The sequence below is a fragment of the Pan paniscus genome, chromosome 23, assembly GCF_029289425.2.
Source record: "Pan paniscus chromosome 23, NHGRI_mPanPan1-v2.0_pri, whole genome shotgun sequence".
Classification (NCBI taxonomy): Eukaryota; Metazoa; Chordata; class Mammalia; order Primates; family Hominidae; genus Pan; species Pan paniscus.
The window spans coordinates 28048198-28062112 of NC_085927.1; the positions used below are offsets into that span (position 1 = coordinate 28048198).

Genomic DNA, 13915 nt, shown 5'->3' on the forward strand with positions numbered 1-13915 from the left:
AACTGCTCTGTTGAAGGTAATGATTTATTGGGGGAAAAAAACAACGCCAATTTATCCTCTCTGTATTAAACTGATAATTCTGGGCCCACAGAAATCAGTCAGTACCTGCGGTGTGCCTTAAGGGGTCTCTCATGATCATCATTCCCTTCTAGAGAACATTCTAGATCAAGAAATGCAACTGTTGACCTTCTGGTTCACCCATCTCCCCCTCAAGGCATTCTTGATACCCCTTCTCACCTGCATTTCTGCTCCAGGGATACCAGATGCAGCCACTACCTAACTAGGCTTGTCCTGGGGGAGTGAGCCGTGAACCTGGAGACATGGCTTTGACCCACAGCTACTGTTCATTTCCTCAGGCTTTGTGCTGATTCCCTCAATAATATGACAGTAAGGCAAGTAGTCTGCTTGCCTTTCTCCTGAAAGGTATGAGATGTGGACATTTCAGTGTTTGAATTATTTTAAGAGATGTTTTATAGAAATAAAACGTTTTGTAGCTAAGAATTTTCCCTTCCACACAAACTTATCTTTCCAAGAATTTGAGGTGGTGATCATACCCAAGACAGCCTTGTAGGCTATCTGATTGCTAACAGACACGACTTAGAGCTTCTGCCCAAATTCCCACACAAGCATTATCTCGTTTAACATCTCAGCGACATACTGGATACCAGAATAATGTTTCCTCTTCTCTGGTGCACCAAAACCTGCCCTTAGTGATAATCTCTCAATTATGACATCCATTTGAGTTTAGGGTGTATAATTTTTCCTAAAAAAATTCATGTCGATAATTATATTTTAGCAAATACTAGTTGGGCATTTATAACATGCCAGAGATGGTTCTAGTGCTCTCACATACCTTATTTCACCTTCACAGTTCTAATAGCTGTTTGTATTCCTTTTATTCCCATATTACAGAATGAAGAACCTAATCAGAGTTTGTTAGTTTTTCTTTTTCTCTTTCTTTTTTTTTTTTTTTTTTTTGAGACAGAGCCTTGCTCTGTCGCCCAGGCTGGAGTGCAGTGGCACAATCTCGGCTCACTGCAAGCTCTGCCTCCCGGGCTCACGCCATTCTCCTGCCTCAGCCTCCCAAGTAGCTGGGACTACAGGCGCCCGCCACCATACCCGGCTGCTTTTTTTGTATTTTTAGTAGAGACAGGGTCTCTACTATGTTAGCCAGGATGGGCTCGATCTCCTGACCTTGTGATCCACCCGCCTTGGCCTCCCAAAGTGCTGGGATTACAGGCGTGAGCCACCGTGCCCGGCCCAGAGTTAGTTTTTCTAACGTCCTCAAGCATAGGAGAGGCAAGGCAATGATTTTGCCGGTTTTTATCATTTTTCTGGCACTGCAAAGCAGTATTGGCAGGTCCCCTGCAAACAGTTGCGCCAGTTGTTTACAGCATAAGGACTGACTGGGGACAAATTCCGACGTGCAGCCTGTGCTCTGCTCACCATGCTGTGGGCTGTGGGAGAAGGGAAGTATTTTTCCAATTTGTACAAAGGCACCATATAGGCTCACTTAAATATTAAGCATGTTCTACTACAAAAAAACAAGAGTGAGGGTTAGGTCCAGGACTGGTCTCAGCTTCCAATTATGTAGCTGTTTTCCCTGTAGACGTTGAGTGAGATGCTTTGTGGTTACAGAATTCACAGTCATTGCCGATGAGCTTTCATTAGCTTTCTTGATTAAATATTTTTGCTTGTAGACAAGGTTAGGCAATCTGTCCCAGCAGTTATCACAAAGTGCTAAATGAGGGGGGTGAAGACAGCACCACGATGCATTTCTTGGTCTTTTTCTGTTTGTTCGAGTTCGTCCCTTCTCCCCTGCGTACGCCATCATAAGGGTGGGGCTGTGGAGTGAAGTAGGGGAATACCTGGAAGCATTGCTTGGCCTCTGGACAGACAAAGAGGTTGGGGACTTAGGAGGGTTGACCAGGTATGGCCACAAGTACGTCAGCTCCTGGAGGATCTTCCCAGTGAAAAGCCTCCTACTACATTCCACAGCACTTCATGGTAATTATAACCTTGGCTAGATAATACCTGCTGTATGGTACAGAATAGTGACATTCAATTACCTCATATATAAAGAGAGCTCCATGGAGAGCTGGAAAGTGCATGCCACTACAATATTAACACATCCCATCTTCCCTTTCTTTTTGCAAGGCTGTTGAATTTCAGCCCGGCATCCCCACACACTAACACCATCAGGTCTTCCACATTTGATGGTTACACCACAGGAGCCCACACCAGACTGCTGCTTCCCTGTGAGCTCAAAGTGAAATTGTTTTCAGGGGTATTTGCAAGGCCTTGTCATCAGTTAAAGACTAGCAGCTGACTCCAGGTGATTCTACCCCGCTGTCACCTCTCCAAAGGGGAAATTGAATAGTGGTATTGCTCACTGTGGTGAGTGTTCTTTGCACCACCAGAAGAAACTGGTTAATGAATGTACTATTTAGAAGAAAAGTTTTGACATTTAAAGATTACTAGTTGTTCCCTTTCCCCAGGAAAAGAAGGTCAAAGTACAGTCTTCCCTGTTGCAGAGTTTGGAATAACTCTGTTTGTCCCTGATGCTTTCCAGCAGGAGAACTGTATTATGTAGAGGGGTCCTTGGCCAGCATCAAAGGAAAAAAATTATTTTTTTCCTAGACCTGTATTTTTCCTATTACAGTCTTCCATTTATTTCTTCCTCCAGATTAAAAGTGCCTCTTCCTACCTCATTCCTTAATTAAGGTCAATTTAGTGTTGGCTCAAATGCTCTCATCTCAAAAATACCGGAACTGAATGGTAATTTGGATAATTAAGTTAACGTGCATTTTAAGCAACATGTGTTTCCTTTTTCCGTGTGAGTTCCATGAGCCTCTGCACTGCCGCTCTGCGCTGCTGAACTGATCACTGTGGGTCATTCTGGCTCCTCTTCCTTCCTGTCATCTACCTTTTGGCCAATCTACTCTTCATCAGGGGAAAGGAACAAACTTCAAATCTGTGAGTTATTCTTTCTGTCAGAAGCAACGTGCTAGAGAGAATACATGGGATTTGAAGAAAATCAATGGACTCATCTTTCTATCCACATGGTAACTATGCCCTTGACAGGCGGTATCATTTCACATCATCAATTGTCTTTGTTAAGTCCATACTTAATTGGATTGACTCCAGGTTCTGAAAACAAGATCGTAACATTCAAAGGACTCTATATTCCAATTCTCAGCTAGCACAACTAATAAAGTTGTTGGACAATAAAACTAGGTGCCAGTGCTGTGATCCTTTAAGGAAGCCTTGAGTATCGCAGCAGTTAATGCTGGGTCCTAAGAGGAGAGGTCAGGAATGATTTGACCTTCTGAATGCACCAAATGTCCCACGTGACTTTGAGATACACCAAGCATCTTTTCAAGGAGAAAGCTTTTGATGTTTAACAAAGGAATTTCCATCACTTAATTCAAATATTTTTAAAACAGAAAGGAAAACACATTCTCTGAATTAAAGTCACCTTTGAATCATATCCACAAGGATTGTGTTACAGGGCAAAATCCACCACCTGCCAGGATATGCCCGAGTCACCACGGCTGGGAAGTGCTCAAGACTGGAACATTTGTGTTTGAGACAATGGAATCTTTTTATAATGTTGGCTTTGGGAGAAGGGGTGACGGTCTTGCTTTACAACCAAGACTATCTCAGACTTGGTCTGGAAGAATTTACACTAAGACCTGTTATAAAATGGTGGCCTACTGTATGAATTCAAGTGAAACAGAAGCAGGTGAAGATGCTGTGGAAGAGTCAGTGTATGAGAGGTAGTCCAGAGTCACTTGCTGCTTAAGAACACTTTCCCATTAGTTCCGGGTGATGACTGCATATAGCCCCTTTGGGAAGAAAATGCCTCCCCCAGCGAGAATCTGATTATAATGGCTGATGGATGGATGGATGTGTAGGCGCAGTGTGGTTCAACCTATTTCCATTGTGGTTGGAAAACTTTTTTAAAAGTCCACTCCAAAACATGAAAAGTCGTAGTGTTAGGAAGATTTATTTCCAAACAGTGGCCTCCACACTGCGCGGCAACACTTCTTTTTAGTATTTGTAAGCTTTTGCCCACTTTCAATTGAGCCAGCCCTAGCGTGGTATGTGTTGCATGCTGAACAATATAGAGTTTGTTTTTCCTTTCTGATGATTTTAAACTCTTAAAGAACAGGAAAGCATCTGGTAAGAAGAAATCATGAGTCCGTCAGTGCCCTTACTCATATGCGTCTCCAGTGGCCTCATGTTGTGGTCGCAGGAGTTTCCTGTTCACAGCAATGTGTGTGATATGGACCCAGCATCCACTGTCGTGCTTTTAAACTGATTCCTGGGACATAGCTTACCACTGGAACAGCAGACCAGTGTTGCACTGTTTCTAAAGCTAAGCTTTTCCTTATTTATTTTGGTACTACCTAAGTGACTTGGTTTTGACTATCCCTAAGAGAGGGAACCACTTTGCTGAATTTTTAAAAAGTCCAACTGCTCTTTCATCTTTTATGCTTAGAAACCTGTTCTCTCCAGATGCACTTCTGAGGCATGGATGAGCTGAGCGTATGGCTAGAAATTGGAAGTTTACAGCTATTACCAGGGGGCTAACTCCCGGGGCATCGCAGTAGCTTCTGGCACCCGTGGCTTCATGTCTTTAGCAAAGTCTTGATGTCATGGAAAGAGAAAAAGTGCATGCAGTTAGTTACCTGATTTTGTAAACAGTGGCTGACCTGGGCCCTTAAATCACCTTCACACCTTTTAGAACCACAAGTGGTTCTTTTTGACTCCAACAAAGGAAACGAAGTTGAAAAAGTCAAGCCCCTGTGTACTGGGGCCGGACTTCCCATCATTTGAGTGCAGCACTTTAGTTCAGAATCTCTGTGACATGTGGTTTTTAAACAGGAGGATTGTTGGTTCCTTAGTATTAAGATAGATAGTCCCTATTTTGAGTGGAATTTTTCATTTGTAAGGGGTATGTTCCTTCTCTGATTCTTGCTTTCCTCAAACAGGGTACTGCCTGCTGTAAGACCATCCTCTATGGTTGTACTTTAATAAACAGTAATTTTTTTTTAACCAAAAAAATTGTATTTTGTTTCTACTTCCTTGAAACCTGCTTTTCAATTTAATTTTTAAGTGGGAACCTGCACAGTGGAAATAAAGGCACCGTGTGTAGATTTACAGATGTGCAGATTCATGTGTGGATGATATGAAGGCCATTCAAATACGTGTAAATGGACATTTTCATTCAAGTATATTAATGTAGGTATTTTAAAGTGGGTTATAAGCTTAACATTGTCTTTAAAATAGAAGTCACAGCTATCTTCCAGCCTGTCTTCTCTAGGAACGCTGTTGACATGCCAGGGCTCCATCTACACTGGAAGCAGCTACACAGCTGTGACCACATCGAGCTTTAGCCAGTCACACTTTTGGAACTGTCCGTTCAGTCCATCCCCTAGAGCAAGAAAGGAGAAAAAGCCAGAATCAGCTAGGCTCATTCACAAACCAGGCTCCAGAGCTCTGTGCCACAGTAGAGCAAAGCTGGGGTTTATGCAAAAACACGTTCTCCAGAGCCCTAAAGTCCTATCCATGCATCCTACTTTTTGCTACCTGGGGGCAACTGCAAAAACAGGCCGTTCAGGCGGTGAGGTGGGTATTCACATCTCCAAGGCACTGACGGTGTCAGGAGGCCCCTGCTGGGTCAGAGGAATCACAATTCTGCCTCAGCCCTCAGTGTCTGGTAAGCTGTCCATACAGACTGCTGCACACGTCTTGCCCACCCATTCCCCCTTTACATGGGTGTTGGTAAAAGCTGTCTAGGAATGGTCTCAGGCTTACCTCCTTCCAACAATTCAGCTGGGTTTAATGCCTGATTTAAGATTTATATTCTCCTGTTTTTAAAATGCTTGTATAACTGAAGACCACAGCATATAAGGAATGTTTTCTTATGAGTTCTCAGTAGAGGATTAGATGCTATTTTACTTAAAAACCAAAGCCTGAAGTAATGCTTCTGACATGTCATAAAATCCCAAACATTAGGCCGGGCGCAGTGGCTCACGCCTGTAATCTCAGCACTTTGGGAGGCCGAGGTGGGCGGATCACCTGAGGTTGGGAGTTCGAGACCAGCCTAACATGGGAGAAACCTCATCTCTACTAAAAATACAAAATTAGCCGGTCGTGGTGGTGCGTGCCTGTAATCCCAGCTTCTTGGGGGGCTGAGGCAGGAGAATCGCTTGAACCTGGGAGGCGGAGGTTGTGGTGAGCTGAGATCGTGCCATTGCACTCCAGCCTGGTCAACAAGAGCAAAATTCTGTCTCAAAAAAAAAAAAAAAAATTTCCAAACATTCACTAATATTTTTAAATTTACAAATAAGACACATCCACTTAATTTCCATTTGGGTCTATGAAACAGAAGCACCAGATTTTGCTACATGGGGGCAGCTGCAAAAACTGGCCCTTCTTGGGCAGCATTGTGAACACTGTATGTTTGTTTTTAGAGACAGGTCTTGTTTTTGTTCAGGCTGGAGTGCAGTGGCACAATCATAGCTCACTGCAGCCTTGAACTCCTGGGCTCAAGCGAAGAGATCCTTCTGCCCCAGCCTCCTGAGGAGCTGCCTCAACCTCCATGACGGCGTGAACTACAGGCGTACGCCACCATGCTCAGCTAATTTTTTTTTTTTTTTGAGACAGTCTTACCCCATCACCCAGGCTGGAGTGCAGTGGCGTGATTGCGGCTCACTGCAACCTCTGCCACCAGGGTTCAAGCGATTCTCCTGCCTCAGCCTCCTGAGTAGCTGGGATTACAGGCGCCCGCCACCGCACCCAGCTAATTTTTTTTGTATTTTTAGTAGAAACGGGGTTTCACCATCTTGGCCAGGCTGGTCTTGAACTCCTGACTTCATGATCCGCCTGCCTTGGCCTCCCAAAGTGCTGGGATTACAGGCGTGAGCCACCGCGCCTGGCCCTCAGCTAATTATTTTTATAAATTTTTTAGAGACAGGGTCTCGCCATGTTGCTCAGTTTTGTCTCAAACTCCCGGCCTCAATCCCGCTGCTTCTGCTTCCCAAATCGCTGGGATTACGGGCTTGAGCCACCATGCCCAGCCTTTAGACTGTGACTTGTAATACCTGGTTATGGGACAGATGTGCTCTGGAAAAGATTTCAGACAGTTCCCCCCCTTTTTTGACTACTCGTTTTGATTCACATTACACCTTTTTTTTGAGATGGAGTCTTGCTTTGTCGCCCAGGCTAAAGTGCAGTGGTGCGATCTCAGTTCACTGCAACCTCTGCCTCCAGGGTTCAAGCAGTTCTCCTGCCTCAGCCTCCTGAGTAGCTGAGACTACAGGTGTGCGCCACCATGCCCGGCTAATTTTTGTATTTTAGTAGAGACGGGCTTTCACCCTGTTGGCCAGGCTGGTCTGGAACTCCTGACCTCAGGTGATCCACCTGCCTTGGCCTCCCAGAGCGCTGGGATCACAGGCATGAGCCACCGCACCGGCCACATTACACTTTTATTTTTTATGGCAAGGTGAGAGGTCTGAAAAGCTCATTGTGAGCCCTCCAGCCCCTTCCTTCCACTCTGTACCTGCTTGTGCCTTGAGGACCCCACCAGGAGTGTGACTTGAGCCTTTGCCACCCCTCTGAATGGAGCATGTCTCCAATAGTAAGCTGCTAAAGCTCCAAAGGACTCTGGGTGCTCTTCGTCACCTTTACACACAGCTTTCTAGCTCACAACAGCAAAACCAAACCTGAGCAGGACAGCCTGTAACCCTTGTGCTGGCATCAAAGGCAGGGGCCCCGCTGGGCTTCTCAACCTTCCAGAGAAAAGGGCATGGGCGGCAGGCAGGGAAGGAGCTGACCTCAAGGGTTCTTACATTTCTGGCTAAGCTCCTCACGTAGGTGCGTAGGTTCTGGTTAATAAAATTCACTGTTGTGTGAAAGACATCACGGAGCAAGGACGGCGTGTGACTGGCCACCTTCTTGGCCAGCAGCAGGGCCAGCACCAGCATGGTCTTCTCCTTCTCCATGTCTCTAGGGTAGGCCTGCAGCAGCTGCTCCAGGGCAGTGGCCAGGTCCCTGTTCCGGTCCTGCACAGAGGGGCACACAGAACCTGGTTTACTAATACTCTTCCCTCTCAAAGGAAAGACAGTCCCCAGTATGAAGAAGCACTTCAAAGTATTTATTAAGTATCCAGGGCTGCTGGGCGGAAAGAATGAGAAACAGTTGAGTTCTGAGAGGCAATGGAAAGGGAAGACTGCGATCACTCCCTGCAGGGGGCTCGGTAAGCAAACACATGTGTGGTGAGCCCTTGTGCCCACTGTTAGACGGTGATGGGATACAAGAAGCCTGGGTCATCCCTGCGCCCAAGGCACTTCGAGTCCAGAACTAGTGACCACCTGCGACACCTTAGGCCCATTTTATTGGTGCAGACCTAGCTGAATGGACAGGAGGAAGGGGGTTCCTGGGGGACACTAGACACAGACTACGAGGCTGGCAAGGACCGTCAGGCAGTCGGCGCACATGCAGAGTTACATGGGAGTGCGCCAGCCACTCCTGCGTTCTAGGCAGCTGCTGGGACATCACAGGCTGGCCCCACTGAACAGAAGCATGATTGGATTTCTAGGAGGTGAGGACGCCTGCATTTTCAGCTGGTAGAGTCGAAAAAGTGGAACTTTCTCTCCTCTCAGCTCCTATCGCTACAGGCCTGCATTTGGCAGTTGGGAGGATGTAGTTCTTTCTGCTAAGTGTTCTGGGGACACAGTGCCCCGGACCAATCTTGTATCCCCAACAGTGCCAAGCAGATGGTAGAGCTCAGAAAGTTGTGTGGGTTCCAACCAAGGAGCTCAGCAGAGCAGCAGGCACCACTCCCAGGGCTTACGGTTCTCACTGGCACCATTATTAAACTCCCTACAACCAAAGGAAGCGTCTGTTTCTTCTGTTGGCCAAACATGCTTCGTTCATCTTTTAGAGGCTTTTACCCCAAACTCTTTACTCTGATTTAAGGTTCAGGTTTCCTCGATGTCAACCAGCTGAAATCTTCTGCAAGGCAATGAACCATGCCCTACGTCCAGTTACTTCGTCAGAGTTCTGGACCAGACAGTCACGAGTTGAGTGGCCTCACGGGACAGTGGGCTGCCTGGTGAGAGGCAGGGGACAGGCCCCCTTGGCTCACTTGCCCGCCCACGTGGTCCTCAGGCCCTCACTCACCTCCTCCGACCGGCTGGTGTTCCTGAGCTGCAGGGCCAGGCCGTTCACCAGGCCCGGAGGGATGCTACGGTCCATGCTGTCCCCGACCTGGGCGAGGTGCCTGGCAATATTCCGGATGATGTCTTCTTGACTTTCAGAATCTGTGTGTTCAGGCAGGGGCGGCAGAGAGAGAGCAGACTCAGAAAATGTCCCTGATACCCTCTCCCACACCACCCTGCCCCGGGAAAGGATAGGTCCGTGATGGGACAAGGCCAGCCCCCACTGGGCACGTGCTCCACTCCACCAGGGCCACAGCGGGCGGGCTGAGTACCAGCGCTGAGCTGGGTTCTGGGCAGTGCCAGAGCTCAGGGCCTCGGCTGAGGCCCAGGCTCCCACACACAGGCACCACGTCCCCACAGGCAGGGCCGGTGAAGCTGGGGCATCACGACCACGCCTGAGGTACAAGCCTGGCAGCGGCTTCATGGCTCACACCACACAACCCAACAGGGTTGGCCTTGGCCTGGGCAGCCACTGGGGAAGGGGCCCTGTGGGCAGACGGCATCCCAGACCCACCTTTGCCCTTTCAAGCCTGAGAGCCCCCATTCCTCGCAGTCCCGTCTCAGGAAAACCCCAGTTGTCACTGGCACCGGCAAGGCCCTGGAGAATCTCCCCTGCCTTTCCAACCAGAGCTCTCCCCCTTGCCCCTCAGTCCTCCTCCTCTGGCGCACAGCCTCCATGCTGCCCCTGCCCGAGTACCACTGTCGCAGCTCCATGAAGGCCACGCTCAACTGCCACGCTCCCTGCCGCCTCCGTTTCTTCCTCAGCACTTGCTGTGTTATTGTCTGACGCCCCTGCCAGAGGGTAAGCTCCCTAAGGGCTGTGATTTTTTTAATCTGTTTTGTCCACTGACAAATACCCAGCACTTAATACATGGCACTCAGTAGGTGCTCAATAAACAATGGCAGGGACCAGGTGTGGTCATGCATGCCTGTAATCCCAGTGCTTTGGGAGGCTGAGGACAGAAGATTGCTTAAGGCCAGGAGTTAGAGGATGCAGTGAGCCGTGATTGCACCAGCAACAAAGCAAGGCCCCGCCTCTACAAGAAACTTTTTTTTTTTTTTGAGACGGAGTCTTGTTCTGTCACCCAGGCTGGAGTGCAGTGGTGCTATCTCGGCTCACTGCAACCTTCGCCTCCTGGGTTCAAGCAAGTCTCATGCTTCAGCCTCCTGAGTAGCTGGGATTACAGGCGCCCGCCACCACACCCGGCTAATTTTTGTATTTTAAGTAGAGACGGGTTTCACCATGTTGGTCAGGCTGGTCTCGAACTCCTGACCTTGTGATCCTCCTGCCTTGGCCTCCCAAAGTGCTGGGATTACAGGTGTGAGCCACTGTGCCCTGCCTCTACAAAAAACTTTTAAAGGGAGCCAGGTGTACCACACGTACCTATAATCCCAGCTACACAGGAGGCTGAGGTGGGAGGACTCCTTGAGGCCAGGAATTCAAGGCTGCAGTGAGCTGTGATCACACCACTGCACTCCAGCCTGGGCAACAGAGCAAGACCCCGTTTCTTAAAAAAAGTTTTAATTGCATGAATGAATGAATGGGCCCCGTACCTAGCTCCCAGTAAGTGTTCAATAGATGCCAGCTATTGTTATTTCTTCCATTAAATCTTCTATTTTTTCTGTGCTTGCAACTTCCCTCTGGCTTTTTTGGTTTTGGCTGCTGCTTCCACCCTCAGTCAGCTGTCAAATCTCACCTTATGTTGCAAATACAAGCGTTTTGCCTACCCTCTGCCATTGCCGCCACCCTGGTGGGGGTCCCCTTAGCTCTCATCTGATGATGACAGCCCCACTCCCTGCCGTCCAGTCTACTCGGCCACCTTCACAGCACAGACCTCAGAGCAGGGCAGGGTTGGGAGAAGTGAGGTGCTAAGGAGTGGGCACGTTCTTAGAAGCTGTGCTCTGGGGGTTTCACGGCCTCCCTGGAGTCTGTCCATGGAACATGCAGTAAGGCTGCCACATCACTTCTCTTCAAAACCTCTCAAGTGCTCATCTCTGCTTAAGTGACAAGTCATGACCCAGCCTGAAAGTACGTCTGACTTAACTTCCACGCTTCCTAGGCAAACTCAACTACTCACTGTAGCTTTTTTTTTTTTCTTTTTTTTTTTCGAGACATAGTCTCACTCTGTTCCCCAAGCTGGAGTGCAGTGGTACAATCTCAGCTCACTGCAACCTCCGCTTCCCGGGTTCAAACAATTCTCTACCTCAGCCTCTCAAGTAGCTGGGATTACAGGCGCCCGCCACCCCGCCTGGCTAATTTTTATATTTTTTTTTTAGTAGAGACGGGGTTTCACCATCTTGGCTAGGGTGGTCTTGAACTCCTGACCTCATGATCCACCTGCCTTGGCCTCCCAAAGTGCTGGGATTACAGGCGTGAACCACTGCACCCAGCCTCACTGTAGCGTTTATAGCCGCTGGGCTTTTGCTTAAAAGATGGCCATTCCCTCTTCCCAGTTTCCAAGGAACCAAACATACCCAACCCCCAAGGCCCAGCTCAATTGGAGCTGCAGCCCCAAAGTTTTCCTGATTCCCTGCAGAGCAGAGCACCCAGCTCCTCCAGCACCTCATCACTCCCCCAGCACCGAATCTGTGCCTCGCTCGTTCCCAAAGCTTATCCACCTTGCTTCAGTTACGAACACGTCCTCTCTCCCTCTGGCCACCAGCCGAGTAGCAACAGGAATCTTTCCTGATCCGTCTGTGTCCAGCCGAGTGAACGGACTCACCAAAGAAAACCCGGCAGCCAGAGCCTCTACCTTGCCCCTCTTTCCAGGCTCGCCAGGGACTAGATTCACAGTCCCTGTCACCTGCAGGCTAAGTGAACTGCCACGATCACTTTTGCAGGTGCCACTTGAATCAACCCCGGTTTCTCAGTCTAGAGGCAAAGGCCGGCATGGAGAAGAGCGAGAGAAAAACACCAGGGCAGACTGGGGCTACAGTCGCCCCCACAGCAGTGCTGACAGCAGAGCTGTGCCCGTCCACTCCTGCCCTTCCTGGACCTTCCCAAAGGGATCTGGGGTTTCTCCTCAGTTCAGGGCGAGCCAGAAGATATGCTGGCTGGATTAGAAGGCAGAGACATTCTCAGACACCTCCCCCCACCCCCCACCCCCACCCTCACCCTGGTCTAGTGGGGAACTCCAGCCACGTCCTCAAGCACCTGATCTAAGACAGGTGGGAGGCAGAAGGCTGAGTCAGCTGTTGGTCTCCCCCACAGCCACCAGAGGGCAGCGCAACCCTTGAGCTCGGAAGGCCTGGACCAGGGTCCGGGGATCCCTGCAGGCTTTCAGGGCAGGGATTCTACCTGCGTCAGAATCCTCTGGGCAGTCTCCCGCCCTAAAACAGCCTGATGCAGGCAGCTGGAGTAGGGCCCAAGGCCTGCATTTGGAAAAGGTTTCTCGTGTAATTCCAATGTGCACACTACTGAAAGCCAGCGTCGCAGGGCCGGATCTGGAAGTGGGTGAGCCTCGACTCGCCCCCAGCCTCCACTCGGGACAGCCCCTGTCTGCAGAAGCAGCCCCTTGGCAAAGGAGAGTGGAGCTGGAGGCTGGAGGAGAGCGCAGGGATCAGCAACAGGAAAGGTGAACAGTCTGGAAACCATGGTGACCTGGAGTCAGTGCCCTACAGTGGGAGGGCGGCTGAGCCCCACCTCAAGAAGGGGCCTGGCCCCATGTCCCAGTGGTAACATGGCCACAAGCTGTGTGATCTGGAGCTAGTCATTTACCCTTTGCTGGACCTGGGTTTCCTCATCTGGAAATGAGGTTCCAAATACTTCTGTGTTCTTTTATAGGTAATCACGGAGCATAATGCATGAAAGGAAATATGTCAGGTATAGACAGTGCAAAAGTCACTGTGAAACCAGTGGGCCTCAGTCAATGGGACAGTCACCCAGGCCTGCTTGGGGAGGCAGGGGCCGCACCGGTAGTGCCACCTGGGGGCTTTGCCCAGACCCAGCAATGCCCAGACCAACCAATCAGAATCTCTGGAGGTGAGACGCAGGCACCAGCATTTGAAGCTCCAGGTCCTTGAAACGATACAAGGCCAAGTGTGAGAACCCCTTGGGTTATATAATCCAGACAAGTGGTCTGCAATCTTTGTATCAGAATCACATTTGGAAAATTGGATAAAAACACCATTCTATGTTGGTCCAGACAAGGGACTCAAGACCAGTACATGGGATTCTGGCTCAACAGAAAGGAAGAACTTTCTAACAGAGTCACCCAAAAATGGTAGGCAGTGAGTTCAGCAGCACTGGAGGGAATCAAGTAGAGACCAGTCAAGTGATTAAGTGATACCAGCGTACGTGGCAGCTGAAACTGCAGAGGCAGAGTGAGCCCCGGGGGTCCCTTCCAGCCCTGAGGCTCCCTGAATGTTACTGGCGACAGAAAAGCCCAGCTTTGGAGAAGGAGGTGGGGCCGGCCGCCTACCTGCCTCTATTCTTCCCAAGCGGGAGTGGCTGCTGCGGTTGCCGTCAGTCTGCAGCTCATCGTAGCCCTCCCACTGGGGAGCCAGCACTGGCAGCTCGTGGCCCAGTGCATCCAGCTCTCTGCGGAAGCTGTTGTCAGAGCAGCTTTGGAGGAAGCCAAACACCAGTAGGTTTGTGATGCACTCATCCCTGAGGCCGGAACCGTTGTTGACCTGAGGGGAAAGGGGAGTCAGGAAGAGGGGACTTCAGCCAGGCCAGAGGCCCC

At 49.4% G+C, this 13915-nt stretch overlaps 1 protein-coding gene across 3 annotated transcripts in view; it reads right to left on the minus strand.

Moving 5' to 3' along the window:
- Positions 1–3993: 3993 nt before the first annotated feature.
- The window catches only part of BID (BH3 interacting domain death agonist), a 39968-nt gene continuing 30046 nt past the window's right edge, over positions 3994–13915 (minus strand). For 2 of the 3 annotated variants that reach the window (XM_034948680.3, XM_003828293.6), the window contains 4 exons: positions 13652–13862; positions 9193–9332; positions 7860–8072; positions 3994–5440 (listed from right to left, as the gene is read on the minus strand). In XM_034948680.3, coding sequence (XP_034804571.1) covers positions 5429–5440; positions 7860–8072; positions 9193–9267 — 300 coding nt within the window. In that variant the 5' untranslated portion in view covers positions 9268–9332; positions 13652–13862 and the 3' untranslated portion in view covers positions 3994–5428. The remainder of the gene's footprint in view (positions 5441–7859; positions 8073–9192; positions 9333–13651; positions 13863–13915) is intronic. The other variant, XM_034948681.3, reaches the window with a different exon arrangement.